General features: G+C 41.8%; 1 protein-coding gene across 1 annotated transcript; it reads right to left on the bottom strand.

Annotated features, from left to right (window-relative positions):
• Window positions 1–646: 646 nt before the first annotated feature.
• On the bottom strand, window positions 647–15,956 carry KPNA5 (karyopherin subunit alpha 5). Its single transcript, XM_056856317.1, has 13 exons — window positions 15,810–15,956; window positions 14,826–14,927; window positions 14,647–14,746; window positions 13,902–13,996; window positions 13,295–13,426; window positions 12,195–12,283; window positions 10,782–10,881; window positions 8,322–8,485; window positions 6,992–7,070; window positions 5,858–5,983; window positions 5,137–5,264; window positions 3,293–3,471; window positions 647–1,004 (listed from the first exon to the last, which is right to left on the bottom strand). The coding sequence occupies exons 1-13, from the start codon at window positions 15,936–15,938 to the stop codon at window positions 817–819; spliced, it is 1,611 nt and encodes a 536-aa protein (XP_056712295.1). The 5' UTR covers window positions 15,939–15,956; the 3' UTR covers window positions 647–816.
• Between the last annotated feature and the right edge of the window lie 4,945 nt (window positions 15,957–20,901).

Below are 20,901 nucleotides of genomic sequence, written 5' to 3'. Positions count from 1 at the left end.
CAGAGGGTAAACATGACTGCCTACTCATGTCTCCCCAACCTGCTGTTTAAGGCAGAGCTACTGGGACTGGTTGAAACCTTGACAGCCTTATTTGCAATATCACTGCAGAATAAAAGGAGGAAGAAGGAACTTTCATTACATAAGCCAGGCAGCAAGGCCTATGTATAACAAATTAAAACTAGCCACTACATCTTTTCATACAGCAGAAAAACTTGTTTTTGCCATATTTCAATACTATGTCATATAATCAGCAGTGTGCCCCAGTTAAGTGTTATGCTTTCAAATATAAATATATTTCACCAGTTTATCGCAAAGTATCACACATAAAACTATATTTTCACTATTTAAATAAATACTTTTTCACATTCTAAGTTTAGCTTTTGCTAGGAGCTCGCGTGTGTGTGTGTGTGTGTGTGTGTGTGTCACTTTAGTTCTGAAGCGTCTTTTTGGCTCCAGTGAAAAGAGGTAGATTTAGAGTGGGCAACTGAACCCTACAGCCAAAATTCAAACTGTCAGCTGTTTATGCATAATTATACTTTTCTAGTAACTGCCTGAAAAACTGCAGCAGTAGCTAATGAGAACATTATTCAAGCTCTGCAACTTTTTTTAAAAGTCGTGATTAGTTAGTGTATCTGGACTAGGACAATGGAATCACACACAAATAAAAAATGAACAAAAAGTTGCATCTGACAGAAAACTCAAGTGCATGAGCTGCTTCTTTATCTGTCTTCAGCAGAGCATTCTTATCTTCCTTGTAGCTAGCCAGCAAGCTGAGGTCTGCATAAGGAGCTACAGAATTTGCATTTATTTTAACAGTTACAACTGAAATCCCTCCATTGGAGCTTCCTGCTGCTGAAACAGAAATTGCTGCTCATTTTCATCCACTTGTGGAACAATATTGGCATCCTCCTCTTCCACGCCAAAGTAATGTTCAATAAGATCAAATGCTTTTTGGTAGATCTCCTGGTTTTCATGACTCTGAAGAATTTCAATTTTATCTAGTCCTGAATTTGAGAGATCACATAAGATTGTATTTTAGTTCTGTACACTCTCCTACCATACAGTTTTTTCAGTAATAAACAGTATTAACTCACTGGCTTTAATTTAATACGCAGTAAATGACCATGTGGGAATCCACTGACTAAAACTCTATTACATACATACCTCTGCTAATGACTGGCCCAAAGACTTTATTCTATAGTTCAATTACTACGAATGTTCCCACTGAGTTTAATTGGGCTGCTTTGGGAATGCTTATTATGGACTGTGTGGAGAGCACTGTATTTTCTTTCCCTCATACAAAACAGAAGAAAGCTTGAATATCTACTAAGGATTCTCTATCAGACCAAAAAAAGAACCAAGCAGAGGAAAGCCTAAAGGTTAATGGGTCATTTTCAACTATTTGCATGAAGAGAAAAAACATTATGTATTAAAAGCAGGAAATACAACTGCATTTGCAATGTTAATGAGCTCAATACATAATTATGTGCTTGTTCAATTGCTACAGCAAACCATAGTTTGGTGCTTGGTGGTGGCGGAAAGTGCTGTCAAGTCACGGCTGACTTATGGCAACCCTGTAGGGTTTTTAAGGCAATAGACGTTTGGATGTGGTTTCCCATTGCCTGCCTCTGCATGGGCTTAGAGAGTTCTGAGAGAACTGTGACTGACCCAAGGTCACCCCAGCAGGCTTCATGTGGGAGAATGGGGAATCAAACCCGGTTCTCCAGATTAGAATCCGCTGCTCTTAACCCTCTACACGCTGGCTCCAAGTTTGGTGCTTGGAAGAGCAAAAACAAATCATACGTTTGCCAGTTTGGAAGTAATAGCAAATTGGTAGGCGAACAGCCACTAATCACAGTGCAAGAAGAGGAGTGAGCCAGTGAGTACAAGGCTTATTCACATAGCACCAAATCATGGTAAAGCTGAGGAGGGTATTGTACTCTCCATATTTGGGAGTCTGGGAGTTATCACAAAAAAATCACACAAGGTTGGAAGAGACCACAAGGGCCATCCAGTCCAACCTCCTGCCATGCAGGATCCCACAATCAAAGCGCTCCCGACAGATGGCCATCCAACCTCTGCTTAAAGACCTCCAAAGACGGGGACTCCATCTCCCCACCCGAGGCAGGGCATTCCACCGTCGAACCACCCTCACTGTCAGAAAGTTCTTCCTAATGTTTAGGTGGAATCGCTTTTCTTTTAGTTTAAATCCATTACTCCGTGTCCTAGTCTCTGAAGCAACAGAGAACAAGCTAGTCCCCTCATTAACATGGCATCCCTTCAAATATTTAAACTTGACTATCATATCACCCCTTAACCTTCTCTTCTCCAGACTAAACAAACCCAACTTCTTAAGTCTCTCCTCATAGGGCATAGATTCCAGACCTTTGACCATTCTGGTCACTCTCCTCTGGAAACGCTCCAACTTGTCAACATCCTTCTTAAATTGTGGAGCCCAAACCTGGACACAGTATTCCAAGTGAGGTCTGACCAATGCAGAATACAATGCAGAATGCAGAATTACTTCCCTTGATCTAGACACAATACTATTTTTGATGCAGCCCAGAATTGCATTGGCTGCAGCCCAGAATTGGCGCTTGGCTTAGCTATCTTTTTCCATCTCCACTTAGCATGGAAGCTGGCTCCCTTCCCCAACTCAACCTGGCCATACTGATCCATGTTGCAGTAACCTTAAGGCTAGACTATTGTAACATGCTCCACACGGGACTGCAATTGACGACAACTTGGAAGCTTCAACTGGTATAAAATGTGGCAACTCACTATCTGGAGAAAACTGCAACATACATATTACACACTGTTTTGAAAGCACTTCACTGGCTGTTTGTTAGTTTTTCAGTTCAATTCAGCATGCTGGTTATTACAACACCCCTTCATGGCTTGGGACCCACATATCTACAGGAATGCCTCTCAATATGTTCCACTGAGATAGCAAAAGCCACTACTGGCCAAAGCTGCCACTTGCTTATCCAGAAGTAGGCCTGGGTTAAAGAGTACCACCAGATTACAAACCTGTTCCTTCAAGGGGAGTGCAACCCCATCCAGAACAGGTGATGCCTTAAATCCTAGGTGGAAAAACCTTCCTAAGAATGTTAATAAGGCACCTATGCTATGGGGGGGGGGGGTTTCTAGGCCTGGCAAAAGATATTAATTAGTACTGTTATCTCTCTTTTTGTTATGGTTCTAAACAACACTGCAATCCATTTTCAGTCCTTTTAGAGAAAGGCATATTGAAAGTACCATAAATAACTATATAATTACCACAATTTCTTACCATATGCCTCCTCTATACGGGCACAGTAAGGATTAACTCCAATTCCACTTTGCTTAGATTCTTGTTCTCCATGTCGTAGAATGTTTTCAAGTCCATTCAGTGCCACTTGGACTATTTTAGAATCCATCACAGTCAGAAGATCACAGAGAGGTTTGGTACAACCTAATGCCACCAAGTAGCTTTGGCAGAACATAACAGATTTAAAAAAAGGGGGGGATTCAGACAGCAACCCTGAGCAGGTCTATGTAGAATCTATTCAATAAGGCTTACTCTCAGGAAAGTGTTTTTAAAGATGGCACTGTTAGTCTACCACACTTAATTAGCTGTAACTGTATCCCAATATGATAATTTTGCTCCTTTAGTATATTCTCAGTGGCAACACTGAGAACACTTTTGGGAATGTTGTTAAGCACATACATATATATACCACTTGTATAGGTAAGTTGCACATAATGCAGCTATATTTTTATCTGAACAAATTGACCTAGATATGCATCTGTTTAATATGAATGGCAAGGCAAGCACTGAACAGACCTGGCCTTAACAATGCTTATTTCTGTTCAGACTGTACTTCTTTGCTGAAGAAAAAAATCTGTGCGCTTTTCCTTAAGATGCAATTTCTAGTAATCTGACATGAATATATTAATACTGCCCAGAGGGAATCTTATCATGCACTTACAAGAAATTTAATATAATATCCCCATCTCTTATGTCAGGATATATAGTATCAAGAGAAGTGGGCAAATCACCATTAATGAAAATAAGGGAGGGGCAGAAATGCAGACCTGGTTCAGTTTCTGTAGCTGTTCTCAGCCACTCTATCCACCCTCTTTGCTTCCCCTCTAATGCTATTTCCTCTTCTCATTCACTGCACAGTACTAGTCTAATAGCAAGATGGTGTCATCACATTATATGGCCAGATTGACTAACTGCACTGTCTAAATAATGTGAGGATGCACCCCCTTCTCTTCTAGCAATGAAGATGATGCAGGGAGGACCACAACACTGCCCAGACAACTGATTGAATCGCCAGACTGTGCTGTATTACAGTGGTTTTACGGCTGCCTTTGCACTGCCTGAAGATTGGGCAGCAATGCCCAGGTAGTGAGGCAACACAGATCCTTCCACCCTGCACAATAAGGAAAGATTTCTTCCCTGTCTGCAGCCTCCAAACAAGGTTAGGAGGTCAGAATGGAAATTTCAGCTACATCCTTACAATGAAACCCAGTAAGCTTTATTCTGAAAAGTCAAAAATCAAATAGTATGGAAGCAGACCTAATAAATTCAAACATGGGAGATACTTCATCCCAAGAACACGAGAGTGTTTAAAATGTCCATTTGTAAAATATAACTTCTACATTCAGGCAATAATGATAATGTAAAACCAACAGGAGAGAACAAAACTTAAAATTCCCACAGGTGGAAAATAGCATTAAAGTATCACAAAGATACCATTTAGTTATAAAAGAGATACTGTACTGTGATTTGAGGAAAGCAGTAAAATTTAAATTACCCTTTTGCAGGCTTTCTTCTTCCATATTATAATGCTATTTAATTATTTGCCTTGGAAGATGATAGCTGTAATCCAGAAAAGTGAATAATTCACAAGCAAGAATTGCAGCCTCTGCACAAAGCTGTTTCTTTTTGTCTCCTCCTCTAGCAGCTTTCTGCGAAGCTTCTAATGATTTTTAAACATACCATGATTTTTTTAAATAAACCATGGTATGCATGCAGATCTCACAAGCATCTTAGCTTAAAGTCTGATAGTTCAGGAAGTCCTAACAATATCTACAACATTTCACAAGAACTAAAAACAGAGAAAAAGTATTCACATCATCAATTACCTGATCTGTTCATGAGTCCCTCCTGATGTTGCATTAGTGATGGCCCAGGCTGCTTCCTTGATAGTACGAAATTCAGCTTTCTGAAGAATTTCAATCAGTACTGGAAATATATTTGCATCTATGACAGCCTAGGAAAAATGGGATAGGACAGCATGTGATGGGCAGCAACAAGACAAAGGGCAAACTTTGAACAAAAGGCGGGTCAGAACTAGGAGGTACCAACCTGTCCTTGCCAGTTACTTCTAACTAAGCAATAATAACCTACTTGAACTTCAAATAGAAAAACATCAAAATATTGTCCCAAGCAATAACAGGTTCAGATTTGAGAAGAGTTGGTTTTTATACCCTGCTTTTCCTCTCTTAAGGAGTCTCAAAGCAGCTTACAATCGCCTTCCCTCCCTCCCTTGTGAGGTAGGAGAGGCTGAGAGTTCTGAGAGAACTGTGACTAGCCCAAGGTCACCCAGCAGGCTGCACGTGGAGAAGCGGGAATCAAACCTGGCTCTCCAGATAAGAGTCTGCCACTCTTAACCGCTACATTATGCTGGCTCTCAGCAAAGCAGAGCAGGAGAACTCACAGGTTCATCAGAATTTCAGAATTTCTATTTTCCCTCTTTGATGCTGACCGACGATTCAGAATACCGCTCAAACAAAAGGGGAGGGAAACACAATGCTGCATAATATATAAACAGGAAAAGTATATATTAAATATTATATGTAATACCTGGATCTGAGCTCTGTTTCCTGCAGTAATATTAGAAACTGTCCAGCATGCTTCTTTCCGAATAGATTCCTTGGGACTACTCAGCAAATGTAAGAGACAGGGTAATGCAGAGCAATTTAGAATTACCTAAAATAATTTGAAAGATGAAAAGTTCTACCTAAACAATGTAAAACAAAGACAGTCCATATAGTTGAAACAACTACTATTTTCACAAGTATAACTTATTCTGTCAGTAATGTATATAGCTATCATTACACTCTTTTCCCTATGTTTGCAGGAATAAATTTTCCCTATTTTGGAAAAAAAATTATATACCAGATTCCAATAAAATATGAAGGCTCAGCAGAAAATACAAAGGTGTCATTAACATAACAACCTATCTAGGCTTTCAGTTTTAAGGGATAACTGGCATAATGTAATATTTGAAGATGTTAGATTATTTATGTGTGCATAAATTCAAAGTACTGGATCCAAACAACTGTGAGTCATTAGTACTGCCGTACAAGCACTGGCTGAAGAATTTGTACTATGCTATAATACAGCACTTTTCAAAAAGGAGCCTGCAAAGATCACCCAGGGGGGATCAGGAATTCTTTACAAATAAAGAGGGTGAGCTCTTCTTGTACAATCTAGGTGATGTGAAAAGAAAGCCCTCTCAGTTTGCTAGGAATGGCGGCAGTGATTAACTGGCAACCCCAATTCTCCAGGGATGGGAGTTAAGCTATTTCTATATTTAATTCACGTGCCAAAAAAGCCTCCAAAATGCCATAGCCTACTTTTAATAGAGTTGTGAATTAAAAACCTAGTAATCTTTAGCCCGAAACAGTATTACCAATTCATTTGCTGTCCTTTAACTTCATACTTGGCAAAGAAGGGCAATTTGACCTCTCTACTTGTGAAACGATTTTTATTGCTGAAAAAATGCACTCCTAGAGGTGTAATGAGAGGAAAATATTTATCCTCAACTAGCTTGAAGCCTGGATAATGTGAACACTGGACTCAATTCAGAAGCAGCACTATCCTAATCTGATAGTTTGAGGGTACAATTGAGTGAAGAGGTATGCTGACGTAATCTCACAATTGTAAAAAAAGCACTGTGAGATGTGGTCCTCAAACTTAATAAGGTCTGCTTACTTGTGTTTGAATGTCATCACCAGTTACAATATTTCCAACTGCTCTTAATGCAGGAGATACCACCTTGTAGTCATTGTGCCTGGAAAAAATAACAACATTTGAGGTTACTAAACATATAGCTGTTCAGAGGAAGGTGGGAAAGCCTGTACTTTTACATAATTACATGAATTTGCATGTGTTTCACGCATTTAAAAGTGCCTCACGCTCATAGTATTACTGTAAAATAATAGAATGTTAACAATCTATGTAAGACTGATGAGCAGGGAGGGGGGTGCTGAGAGAACAGTGGCTTTCCTATGACCTCCTAGTGAGTCTATAACTAAGGCAATACAGGAACTGCCGATTTTCCAGCTTACACGCTTGGGATGCATCTATTAGATCATAGCTAAAGTCAGTAATCACTTCTTTGTTTCTGGGTTGGTTGCAAGAAGAGTATATTCCTTTAAAGGAGTACACTATTCCCCCATAACATTTTGTGTCTTGTCTAAACAGATATTGTGGGGATCTCAGGTCAACTGAATGGGAGAGCTGCTGTCCATTTAAATGGAGCTCTTAATAGCTGTATGTGTTACTAGCTGCATGTGTAGCCATGCAGATCTCATTGAAAAGGACTCCATTTCAATTGGCACACAAAAGCTCTACCAGCAAGCAATGACAGGCTTCATCAAGACAATACAATACAACGGTACAGATTGAGGCCTTATGTTGTGCTGTATAAAAAAAGCTAATCACATCCTAACCCCTACTCCTTTTGGGGGAGTAGAGCAAGACACATACCATTTCAACTAGCAATCTCAATCTTTAGTGCAACTGGCACTGATTCAATTAACTTTTTTTACTACACAAATTAGATATTCTCAATGTAATTTTCAGGGCATAATATTCGTTAATCTGTCCGGCAGTATCACATCACTCAGGTATCATAATCACAGAACAGAAGATTCGTTCCCACTGCTTCAACCCTGGATTTTAAAAAATATTATATGAGGTACATATAGCAGAAAATAGAGACAGTATATTAAAAAGGCTAACGGCAGTATTATTATGAATTTACAAGTTTCTTCTGTGTTAACTCTTGTGGTGTCAAAAACTGGTTAAAACATGGTAGAAGATGAGGGGAAATGTCAGTCATGGAATTCTGATCATTTATGGAAGTGGACTGGGCTGTAAGGGGGGGAAAGTCACAAGGTACCTGAGGACAGAAGGAGATTCAGCTGTGAAGTAGCTGGATACAGAAAGTATATTTTTTACATGCTTGAATTAATAATCCACCATGTATTTGGCTTCAGATCCCCTCTAAAACTACAATGATTTGATTAAAGGGACTCACATCAGAAGTTCCACTAATCTTCGGCAGACTCCAGAATCAATAACTGCTTGGATTTTATCATTAGGTCCATCTGAAAGGTAAGAGAGGGCCCAGCAAGCATCTGCTAATACATCTGGGTCACTGCTAAACAACAGTCTTGACAGAACACCTAAGCAAGGTCGAACCTTAAGAGTTAAAGAAGAAAAATCAGGCATTTCCTCTTTATAAATTTATTTTGAACAAAATTAATGCAAGAACTTTTTCTAAAAAGCTGAAATATTTCCTTGATATTTGTGCTAATTTATCATGATCCTCCTTAATAATAAAAATGATGAACCTTGGGGGACCTTAAAGATGCATCCGACAAAGTGATCTCTAGCTTCATTACTTCATTACCTTAAAGATGCATCCGACAAAGTGATCTCTAGCTTCATTACTCTTTTAAGGTGCCACAAGACTCCCATTTAGGCCGCAGCAGATAAACAGAGCAATCCCTCTGGAATTCAGTAAGTATTAGGCTGCGATACAATATAAACTTAAATCTCCTTTACTATGCTTTAGATGATACATAACTTAAAGCACAATCCTAAGGGGGGGTCTGAAGGGCCAGAGGGGGCAGACTGACTTCTACACCAACATATCTAGAAGATACAATGGCATTAGGACCATTTACATTGGCGCAGAGCCCTAGCTCAGCTGTGCCGCTTCTGCATGCCAGCACAGCTGTGCCACTTTTGTGCACCAGCTGAGCTAGGGGCTCTATACCAGCATAAAAGGGGGCAGTTCAGGAGGTCAGAGACAAAGTCCTCTCCCTATACCCTTTTGGCCCAGGAATGCCCCTTTTCAAGGCACAAAGTTGCGCTGACAAAAACAGTAGCACAGAACACAGGGCTCCATTATAACAGTTTTAAAAATGCCCCCCACCGGCATAGCCCCACCCATATGGAGCAAAAGTGCTTAGGATGCCGATTAAGGGAGCAACCAATGGGAAAGCTCCCCAGTGCCAACCAAGCCCCCTCCTCAGGAACCAATATTGGTCTCCCCATCCCTTTATGAACCCTGGTCAGGACACTTGACACCTCAGCAGATAGGGCAAATGGCATGGGACACTGTCTGATAGCTACCTGCCATGGGGACTTAGAGCAAGCAGAGCAGAACTTTGGTGCCAGGGAAAGCACAAAGAGAGCACTTTGCACCGACACCCAGCTGGGAAAGCAAAGTCCACACACTCTGAAGCTGAGCTCTCCCAGTTCAGGACCATTAAAGGTGCCCCATATCTTCAGGAAGGACCTGACGAGGGTGATGCACACTGGCAGATAAGCTAGGGACTGTTTCCCCCAAACTTTCTTCCCCCATTTCCCTTTCCACAGGCAGGAGCCCAAGAACACCTACCCACCTTTGTCCCCGAACACAAGCGGTGTTTACGTGGGGGCTGGGGTGGAACAGCTGCCAGGGGTTCTTTGCCAAGATGAAGAACTGTGCAGTGTTATGTCTGCCTTGACAGCTGCAGCACACCCCCAAGGACAGGAAGCGAGGGGGTGGGGGGGTCCTACCCTCAGGACCCCATGCATAGAGCAGTGTATGACAGAGGCCCCCCCGCACTCATTCCCTCACAGGAGAACACCCCCCCCCATGGAGTCCATGCCAAGGAGGACCTATCATTTACTGCTGGCATTGACAGGAGCTGCAGATAGGTGACAAAGACTTGGATGTCACAAGTCTGAAGCTGAGGGGGGGGGCTGCAGTGCTGATGCCACAGACCCCCCACAAGGGCTGACGACTGGACCATCTGAAGAACACCAAGGGAGCACTCTGTGCCCAACAAGAAACCCTAGGCCCCTTGTGGCAGTTGTGCTTGTATATGTGTTCTTTTCTGCTTCAGGTTGTGATCCAACTGGGAAAGCTCCAGTTCCAACCACTGACCAGCCATTTCACCCAGAGCCTTGCCCACAGAACAGCCCACCCTTGGAACGTTGCTACCTCATAGGTCTCCCCCTAGGGAGTGGTCAAGTTGTGGCTGGGCCTCAGGATTGCGCTGCCTAGCTACAAAAACATTTTCTAGATCATCTGTGAGTGATACCAGAAGCAGCTGCCCAAACACTAAATTTGGGGTTATTCTGAAGTGCTAGAACTCATGGCATGGCTTTTGGGAGGCTTTGCATTAAGCATTCAAGTCAACAGCTATGCAAAATCATAAGAGATTTGCAGTTATGTTATAATATCATCTTTGATTTGACAATTTGATTGTTTAAAAGTGAATACCATAAGCATAGCATTTTGAATATAATACAAACACTTAGTTTCCTTCCACAACCACTTGTCTGTTGGAGATAGTAGCATGACAGCATTCTAACAATTCAGGCAACAATTAAAGACTCCAAAAAGATTTGGCTTTGTGGACAGGAATCTATGTCATTTCAAAGCAATTAATAATGCTTAGAATCATTACAACACCTTCAAAGATTGCAAAGTGATCCTTACCTTACTGAAATCTGGAGGTGGATTTTTGCCTCTGCAGAGATTTGAAAGGGCCCAGACTGCATTCCTAGTTGTGGTAAGTCTGTTAGAGTATGTTAGCAGTCTATCAAGAAATATTAACAAAGTTAACTGAAAACAGGCACTCTCCTCATTTATGCAAGACATTTATGCAAATTACTAACTTTCCAAACACTATCCTTATTCCACATATAACTACTTCAATTTGTTTTGAAAATAATCAAAATTCTCAAAGTAAAGAGTTGTTGGTGCCAAAATGCCAGAATATGAGTTACATATTCAATATAGCTAATCTTCAGTGCGCCCACATTTGTTGATAATTATATTTGGAGACTGCGGCCATAGACAGGCAAGACAGGTCTTTCTACAAACCTGAGAAAACTCCCAGGTTTACAGAAAAATCTGAAATCTTAAAAAAAGTACACATGGGAGGTTTAAAACTCCCAAAATGATAAAAGGAGCACCAGCAGCTTTTAAGAAACAAATTCCCTCAGTGGCCATTGCTAGGCAACCACAACAGTATTCCAGTCATGGTTTCTGTCAGGAAAAGGCAGGGGGCAAGGAGGGGGCCTTTTCCAGGACTGTTCTGGCCTTTGAGGGAGGACACATTGGGGGCCAGGCCCAGCAGAAACAACTGGGTGATTTGATACCATAAGGCTTACATGACTCATCCAGGCCTGGCAACTTGCTACTGTTCCAACAGCAGTCACCCCATGAATGCCGGCTGTAGTGTAGTGGTTAGAGTTTTAGACTAGGATCTGGGAGACCCAGGTTTGAATTCCCCACTCTGCTATGGAAGGTCACTGGATGACCCTGGACTAGTTACACATTTTAAGCCTAATCTACCTCATTATGTTGCTGTCAGGATACAGTGGAGAAGACAGTGATATAAGCTGCTTTGAGTCCCATTTGGAAGAAAGGTGGGGTATAAATTAAAGAAATAGTAAATATAGCTGAAGATGGTGGAAAGTTGAAAGGTGGCGGGTGGGAAGGAGGAAATGTGAAGATATGCCAAAAGGAAGGAAAGAGGAAACGGTGCAGGGAGGGAGCTACAGGGGAAAGTGAGGTGCCCCCCGCAAGTTCCTGAGGGTTCCCTGCTACGCAACTGGGTTTCCTGGGCAGAGGCTGCTGGGGGGAGGGGAAGCTGAAGACAGGGGCAGATAGGTAGTTTGGCTGGAGGGTGGGAAGGAGAGAAGGAAGCAGGAAAAGGGGAGTGCCTAGACCTTTCAGGGAAGGAAAGAAGAAATAGCAGAGGAGGGGAAAATGAGATACCCTTAGCCAGTCCTTATGGCCCCCCACTTGTAAGTTCATAATTAACAGTTACCAAGATACCAACTAAAAATCAACCATCAAGCCTACATCTATACAGTTGAACTGTCAAGAGAATTCAATACTTACTGTAAAAGTGGGGGAAGTATTTCACAGCTTAACACATAATCTCTACATTCTGCATTGTCTCCAGCAATATTACCAAGAGCCCACACTGCCTTAGAAACAAAGGTTTAAATTAACATTCATACATTTAACAAGTTCACCAACACCACTTCCCCTGCAGTCCTTATGTAAAATTCTGTAATTTGTGAAGTACCGTATATACTCAAGTATGCCGAGTTTTAAGCCATGATTTTTGGCTTAAAAAACTCACCTCGGCTTATACTCGAGTCAATACGGTAATTCGCCTGCCGGGCCCTCTCCCAGCACGCTCCTGCCGGCCAGCTGATGGCCGGGCTGTCCCGCCCCCCACCCCACCCGATGGCGCCTTCTGCACGGCTGCGGCAGAGGTTTCTTTACCCCCCCCCCACCCAGCCTTCTGCTGGGCAGTGGCGGTTTCTTCCCCCCCACCCCACCCGGGCTGGTCCTCCCGCTTGCCAGCTGACCCCGCAGGGCCTCCTGCGCGCAGGGAGGGGGCCGCCGCCACCGCCTGCCTGCGCACCTGGAGGTAAGCCTGCGGGGGGTGGGGGAGGGGTGTATTTCCCCCTCGGCTTATACGCAGTTGCCTAATTTTTCCCCATTTTGGGGGTGAAATTAGGCACCTCGGCTTATACTCAGGTCGGCTTATACCCGAGTATATACAGTATGCATAATGTGTAAAAAAAGACTATTATTCAAACCAACTTCTCTACCTTGAACCAAAGGTGGCAAAAACTGCAAGACCCTGAAGACAGGTATGTACAGCCAATCCTAGAAACTGATGCGATGAAGGGACTCAATGGATCAAGGCAGAATACCCCAGCACAAAGAGACACCTCCTCCAAACTCCACCACCCAACAGAGCCACTGATAACAAAGCAGCAGCCAATGAAGGAACATGAGAAGGTGTGACAGCAGGTCAGAGAGGTTGCAGAAGGTGAGAGAAATAGTAATTTATAATTAAGATGTGTAACTAAGAAAATATAATGCTACTATTATTCAACCCTTATTTATTCCCAAAGCTCTTCAGAACCCAACACTACAGCACCATCCACAATCTTCATGATAAAAATTCACAAAGAAGCTACCTGCTCCTGGACGTCTTCATGTTCAGAATTCAACAACTTAATAAAAATTGGGACAGCTCCAGTTTCAATCACTACTTTGGTGTGGAGGAATGTTCCAGACGCTATATTTGTAAGAGCCCAGGCAGCTTCAAACTAGAGGGAAAGACAGGAAAGTAAGTATCAAACAAAACACCTTTGCAATGCAGACTCTAAAAACTATCTTCCAGGTCATCTTCCACACCAAAATTTATTACAGTTGCATCACCTATTTCTTAGAAAGAAATAAACCAGCACTGCTTTGCTAATCTTTTAAATAAGATGCTTCTGTAACAGAAACATGAAGTGTTGGATGTGGACCCAGAAAGCACAGGCTAAATAAATCCCTGTTTGAGTCACAAAGCTTCCTTGGTGATTTTGGCCAAGTCACTACATTTCAGCATAATCTACCTCACAAGCCACATTGTGAGTGTAAAACACACCCATGTGCTCTTCCCTAAGCACCCTGAGGAAATGCAGGATACAAATACAGTGAAATAAATAGAATTCAAGGAATAGGAAAACTCAAAATTTGGAAGGAAAAAAAAACACCCTATCCCAGCAGAAAAAAATTGAACATGTTTGGACTCACCTGAAGAGTGCAATTATCATTCCTTTCTAGAAATTTTACAAATCTCTGCACAACTCCTTGTTTTTGTATGACTTCATCTATTGGAGGATTAGGTTCTGAAAAGAAAGATTAATTAGAAGGATTATAATCCGATACCTCAGGTTTAACTCAGAGCAACACTGAACAAATTAAGAAGAGGATCATTACAGAAAAATCTAAATAACAGAGTTAGGATGGAATGTGAACTCTAGCGGATGTACGCAAGACTGAACACAAATTACAATTAGTCGGCATCTTTGCCCAAGGTAATTCTCAAGCTATTTTTACTTATCTCTTGGAATTTTTAACTCAGTTGGTATCCACCAAAATTACCACCATAGTAAGTCACTCATTTGTCTCTCAACCTTCATGCAATTTACATAAAAACAATGAATTTCAAGTCACTGTATGTCAGCAGCTTAATGGACTATCTGCAACGCACACAGATACTAGATGGATTACTAGCAAAGTAACAACGAGCCGAACATATGGCCACTGCTTTTCAGATTTGCTTGTTTTTATTGTTTTCACAGTCTCTTTTGGGTATTTGCCCATTATATCTAAATGAATACAACCACTCGTGATGAAACAGTGGATGAAAAGGTTTAACAAGCTGTGATTTAAAACTATCTCTTCCCCTCCACAATGTCATCTGAATGGGTGTGAGCAAAATGAACAGCAGCCATTTTTTAAAACAAGGGAGTACAACACTGATTATTTACGGTACCTTTAGAAAGCAGTTTTCTAAATCTCTGGGTTGCTGCAAGCTGTTGGTCTGGATCATCTGAGAAAACCATCTGTACCATATCACAAGTAATTACATCTTCCTAAAAAAAGGAAAAATCATTATAACTTCAGCTTTAAACGTGTCTGTCACTACAAGTAAGCCTAGTGTTAATTGCCTACCTCAGGTATAGGTACAGTAGAGCTGACATCAGGATCCTGAATAGGACTTTCTTGCATTGACTCATCATTTCCCAGCAGAGAAACATTTCTGCGTTTGAATAACTAAGGGGAAAAAGAAAGGTAAAAGAACTCATCAGGGCTGATGAGTGTAAATCTGTGTAAAATAACATCATATAAATATTCAAACAATGTTTCTCAGTTTTAAAACCAATCTGATCAGCCCCTTCACCTATCTAACATAAAATCTGTGAAGTAGTCCTAAACTCACTTCAACAGTGAATTTATAATCATAGGCCATATGAATTTAGAAGCATACCCACTTGCACTTTAAACCAGTTCGGTCATCTGCAACTTTAAACACTACTTAGAAAAGACAAGGAGAGGTGGTAGAGGCTGGAGGATTGCACACAATCTTTCAGCCAGTTTCTGATTTCTTAACACTGACTTAAGTCATTGTTCTGAATGCTGCCTAGGTTTCAGCTTGGAGCACTGCATGAACTACAGTATTTAGTATTGTAGACCAGAAGTGATTTACAGTGGAATCTTAAGAAAACATCTCTGGGAATAAGCCCCGCTGAGTAGATTTGAGTAAGAGCCTGAAAAGGCCTGTTTAGGATGGCTATTGACACATAAAGTAGCCAATGCTTCTAAAAATCAAACATTTTCCTGAAGGGGATGGCCAGGGCAAATCTATAGTAAAACAAGGCTGGAGGTTTTGTGTGTTCTATGTCATCCCTCAACCCAACACACCTGATCAGATCTTGTGGGTCAAACAACAGATAATGAACAGCAGCAACACAATTTCCACAGGCTGCCACTGTTATAGATATTGGTCTGACCCAGCAGGGCAATTTTTCAGTTAATTTCCCCGTAATGAGTACATAAATGTCTGATGGGCTGTAACAACGGTACATCTGCATCATTTCTTTGACACAATCATCTCTTTATCAGCATTGTTATTACTTATAATATTAACAGACATACTTGTTCTTCTCTCTTTTGTTTCCGAAGCTGAATACCTTCCTCTTCTCTTCGCCGCCGCATCTCTTGGGGATTGAGAGCATTATTTTTGTAACTTTTCATTCTGCAGTGATCTTTTTCTGGGCTTGTCATGGTATCTACAATAGAGGACAAAAGTTTACACCAAATCCAAAGTGACTACATTTTGTCTTCTGTCTGAAGGAAGCTGGAGAAAATAACCTAGACATAACAAGTGCACTCTGAGCACATACAGGAAGAGATTTTGCTTCTTAGGTCAGCGTAGGTAATATCTCCATTCATATAGAAAGTTCAGATATTACCAATACCCTGCTTATACAGCATCTTTAGGATATTTCACAAATACCCTTTTTACTCCTGATTTTATTGCCACATTGAATGCAGCACTAATCACCACCTGACCTTTCCTCTCCTGGTTTCCCTAACGGGTCCCAAAGCGTAGAGATATATGAAAGTACAAACTGGCACTGAACAGCTTTAATTCAAAAGCAACACTCTTCCACTGTCTGTCATTAAAGGCAAGGCAACATACCAAAACACTTCTTAGGATCACTGACAGAAGCAAAGAGTAATTGAACAGTGGTGCAAACACAAGGGGGATAACCACTATGTAACAGGATGAGCCGACATTGAAAATAAGGATGACACCTTATAGGCTACCTACTCATTGTAGATACCAGGCGTGATGAAAGACTTTTGAGGTTTTCCTTCTCTCCCAGGCCTGGGAATTGTAACACTTGAAGAAACTTTTTCTTCAACTGAAGGAAACCCCATCATTGCCAGAGACCCTTCAAATGTACAGACAACAAAACTCACGCCAGGCAAATTCCTACGATTCCACCTCTTTCGAAGACAAAGCTTAATTTACATTAGAAGACCAACACGTTTTATCCATTTTATATTAGGTAGTGATTTAATAATGTTAGATAGGATAAGTTCATATTAATTAAAACAGTATTGGGATTAGTTCCGTTAGCAAACAATTATACAATTGATTTTTAGATGGGAGAGGGAGAGGGGGGAGTCAATTCGTGATTAATTTAGTAACATTATTCGACTTTTTAGTACTATTAGCATTCTTTAACATCGGATAAGCGTGTTATATGTCGACATTTTAAATCAAGAAAATAAAAAAAATTTAAAAAAAAGAAGACTTGAGCAAAAGGGAGATAAAGCATTTAAGTTAGGATAGTTGAAGCCTTGCAGCCCTGCCCTGTGAACGATTACCTGAAGGCGACCCCCACTCATTTCAGTGGGATTCACCCCCTGAGAAAAGGCTCACAGGACCGCAACCGTTAGGAAAACCTATATCCCTTCTGGGCGAACACAAGAACCCCAAAAGGGCGTGCGCTGCCGGCTTATTTACGAGCTTATCACCCCCTCCCCCCCCCACGGCCCCGACGGACGGAGACATCGACACGCACCCATGGGGGAGGGAGGAAGGAAGGCGGGAAGGGCGCCCCTGGCCGCCAACGGCCGCTTCCCCTCTCGCGAGCGACGCAGACCCGCGGCCCAAGATGGCGGCTCCGCCCCGCCGCAGCCCCGGCCCGGGCCCCGCCTCCTTTCCCAGCAACCCCCGCGCTCGGGAAAACAGAACGCCAGCCAGGTGCGGGGGGGGGGCGGGGCTTTCTGCAGCCACAACAACCCACAGTGGGTCGCCGTGTTCGTCTGTCTGCAGCAGTAGAAAAGGGCTAAGAGTCCAGGAGCACCTTAAAGACTAACAAGGATATTTCCTGGCAGGGTGTGAGCTTTCGTGAGCCACAGCTCACTTCTTCAGATACAGCTAGAATGTAGATCCATCTGTCTTTAATCCACAGTGGGTCGCCGTGTTAGTCTGTCTGCAGCAGTAGAAAAGGGCAAGAGTCCAGGAGCACCTTAAAGACTAACAAGGATATTATCTGGCAGGCTGTACAAGTACAGTTTCTGCAAATAATCCACAGTGGGTAGCTGTGTTCGTCTGTCTGCAGTAGTGAGAGAAGGGCCAGAGTCCAGGAGCACCTTAAAGACTAACAAAGATATTTTCTGATAGGGTAGAAAAGGGCTAAGAGTCCAGGAGCACCTTAAAGACTAACAAGGATATTTCCTGGCAGGGTGTGAGCTTTCGTGAGCCACAGCTCACTTCTTCAGATACAGCTAGAATGTAGATCCGTCTGTCTTTAATCCACAGTGGGTCGCCGTGTTAGTCTGTCTGCAGCAGTAGAAAAGGGCCAGAGTCCAGGAGCACCTTAAAGACTAACAAGGATATTATCTGGCAGGCTGTACAAGTACAGTTTCTGCAAATAATCCACAGTGGGTAGCTGTGTTCGTCTGTCTTCAGTAGTAGAAAAGGGCCAGAGTCCAGGAGCACCTTAAAGACGAACAAGAATATTTCCTGGCAGGGCGTGAGCTTTCGTGAGCCGCAGGCGAAATGTTAGTCTTTAAGGTTCTACTGGCCTCTTGCCCTTTTTTTAATATTTAACATTAATACTCAAGTTAATATTAGTATCATATCAATACTTGCTATTGTATCAGCTAAATAATCAAATACGTTTTATGATGTGATTCATGAAACAGTATATATGTATTCTCTAGGAAAGATAACTCACAGTGGGTCGCCGTGTTCGTCTCTGCAGTAGTGAGAGAAGGGCCAGAGGCCAGGAGCACCTGAAAGACTAACAAGGATATTTCCTGGCAGGGTAGGAGCTTTCGTGAGCCATGATATTAATATTAACTTGATTATTAATATTAAATGTTTAAAAAGGGCCAGAGTCCAGGAGCACCTTAAAGACTAACAAGGATATTTCCTGGCAGGGCGTGAGCTTTCGTGAGCCGCAGCTCGCTTCTTCAGATACAATTGGAATGTGAATCCATCTGTCTTTAATCCACAGTGGGTCGCCGTGTTAGTCTGTCTGCAGCAGTAGAAAAGGGCCAGAGGCCAGGAGCACCTTAAAGACTAACAAAGATATTTTCTGGCAGGCTGTACAAGAACAGTTTCTGCAAATAATCCACAGTGGGTAGCTGTGTTAGTCTGTCTTCAGTAGTAGAAAAGGGCCAGAGTCCAGGAGCATCTTAAAGACGAACAAGAATATTTCCTGGCAGGGCGTGAGCTTTCGCGAGCCGCAGGCGAAATGTTAGTCTTTAAGGTTCTACTGTCCTCTTGCCCTTTTTTTAATATTTAACATTAATACTCAAGTTAATATTAGTATCATATCAATACTTGCTATTGTATCAGCTAAATAATCAAATACGTTTTATGACGTGATTCATGAAACAGTATATATGTATTCTCTAGGAAAGATAACTCACAGTGCGTCGCCGTGTTCGTCTCTGCAGTAGTGAGAGAAGGGCCAGAGTCCAGGAGCACCTTCAAGACTAACAAGGATATTTCCTGGCAGGGTGTGAGCTTTCGTGAGCCACAGCTCACTTCTTCAGATACAGCTAGAATGTGGATCCATCTGTCTTTAATCCACAGTGGGTCGCCGTGTTAGTCTGTCTGCAGCAGTAGAAAAGGGCCAGAGTCCAGGAGCACCTTAAAGACTAACAAAGTAGTAGGAAAGGGCCAGAGTCCAGGAGCACCTTAAAGACTAACAAGGATATTTCCTGGCAGGGTGCGTGAGCTTTCGTGAGCCACAGCTCACTTCTTCAAAGCTCATCCCCTGCCAGAAAATATTCTTGTTAGTCTTTAAGGTGCTATTGGACTCTGGCCCTTTTCTACTGCTGCAGACAGACTAACACGGCGACCCACTGTGGATTATCATTCCTAGAGAATACCTATATACTGTTTCATGAATCACATCATAAAACCTATTTGATTATTTAGTTGATACAATAGCAAGTATTAATAAGATATTAATATTAACTTGAGTATTAATGTTAAATATTTAAAAAGGGCGAGAGTCCAGGAGCACCTTAAAGACTAACAAGAATATTTTCTGGCAGGGTGTGAGCTTTCGTGAGCCACAGCTCACTTCTTCAGATACAGCTAGAAAGTGAATCCATCTGTCTTTAGAGTGAATTCAGACAAGCATTAGTATGTAAATGTTAACAGTATGTAAATGTGAAAGCTCATACCCTACCAGAAAATATTCTTGTTAGTCTTTAAGGTGCTCCTGGACTCTTGCCCTTTTCTACTGCTGCAGACAGACTTAACACGGCGACCCACTGTGAGTTATCTTTCCTAGAGAATACATATATACTGTTTCATGAATCACATCATAAAACGTATTTGATTATTTAGTTGATACAATAGCAAGTATTATGATATTAATATTAACTTGAGTATTAATGTTAAATATTTAAAAAGGGCAAGAGTCCAGTAGGACCTTAAAGACTAACATTTCGCCTGTGGCTCACGAAAGCTCACACCCTGCCAGGAAATATCCTTGTTAGTCTTTAAGGTGCTCCTGGCCTCTGGCCCTTCTCTCACTACTGCAGACAGACTAACACGGCGACCCACTGTGAGTTATCTTTCCTAGAGAATACATATATACTGTTTCATGAATCACATCATAAAACGTATTTGATTATTTAGTTGATACAATAGCAAGTATTAATAAGATATTAATATTAACTTGAGTATTATTGTTAAATATTTAAAAAGGGCAAGAGTCCAGGAGCACCTCAAAGACTAACAAAGATATTTTCTGGCAGGGCGTGAGCTTTCGTGAGCCAATATTTTTGTTAGTCTTTAAGCTGCTCCTGGACTCTTGCCCTTTTCTACTACTGCATCCAAAATGTGATGGTGCCTGACGGCGAGGAGAGCAAGACGTCGCTGGGAAGGAGAAAAGAAAAGCGAGAGGCTCTGCCAGCTCCCATTGCTGACATGTTGTGTTGGAGGGGAGTGTTACGGATACCCCGGACCGCCAAAAAATATATATCAAAAATCAGTGGGTTCTAGATCAAATGAAGCCTGAACTGACCCTAGAAGCTAAAACGACTAAACTGGGGCTGTCAAAGAATATTCTTTGATCTAATTCCATATCTACACTTTTTATTAATTTTATATTAGGTATTGATCTAATAATGTTGGACAGGACTAGAATTAATTAGTTAAAATATAGTTGTATTAATCTTATATTAGGTACTGATTTAATAATGT

Source organism: Euleptes europaea, chromosome 10 (assembly GCF_029931775.1).
Source record: "Euleptes europaea isolate rEulEur1 chromosome 10, rEulEur1.hap1, whole genome shotgun sequence".
NCBI classification, from domain to species: Eukaryota; Metazoa; Chordata; class Lepidosauria; order Squamata; family Sphaerodactylidae; genus Euleptes; species Euleptes europaea.
The sequence above is the reverse complement of the archived record's forward strand: the minus strand, read 5'-3'. Positions and strand labels throughout refer to the sequence as shown.

What these genes read in the sequence shown, in the direction of transcription:
- KPNA5 (XM_056856317.1), bottom strand. Translation starts at nt 15,938, where the DNA reads ATGACAAGCCCAGAAAAAGATCACTGCAGAATGAAAAGTTACAAAAAT. An exon ending in CACCTCCAGATTTCAGTAAG is followed by an intron (nt 8,486 to 10,781) that starts GTAAGGATCACT and finishes TTAACTCTTAAG; the next exon opens with GTTCGACCTTGCTTAGGTGT. An exon ending in GGGACTCATGAACAGATCAG is followed by an intron (nt 3,472 to 5,136) that starts GTAATTGATGAT and finishes GTTCTGCCAAAG; the next exon opens with CTACTTGGTGGCATTAGGTT.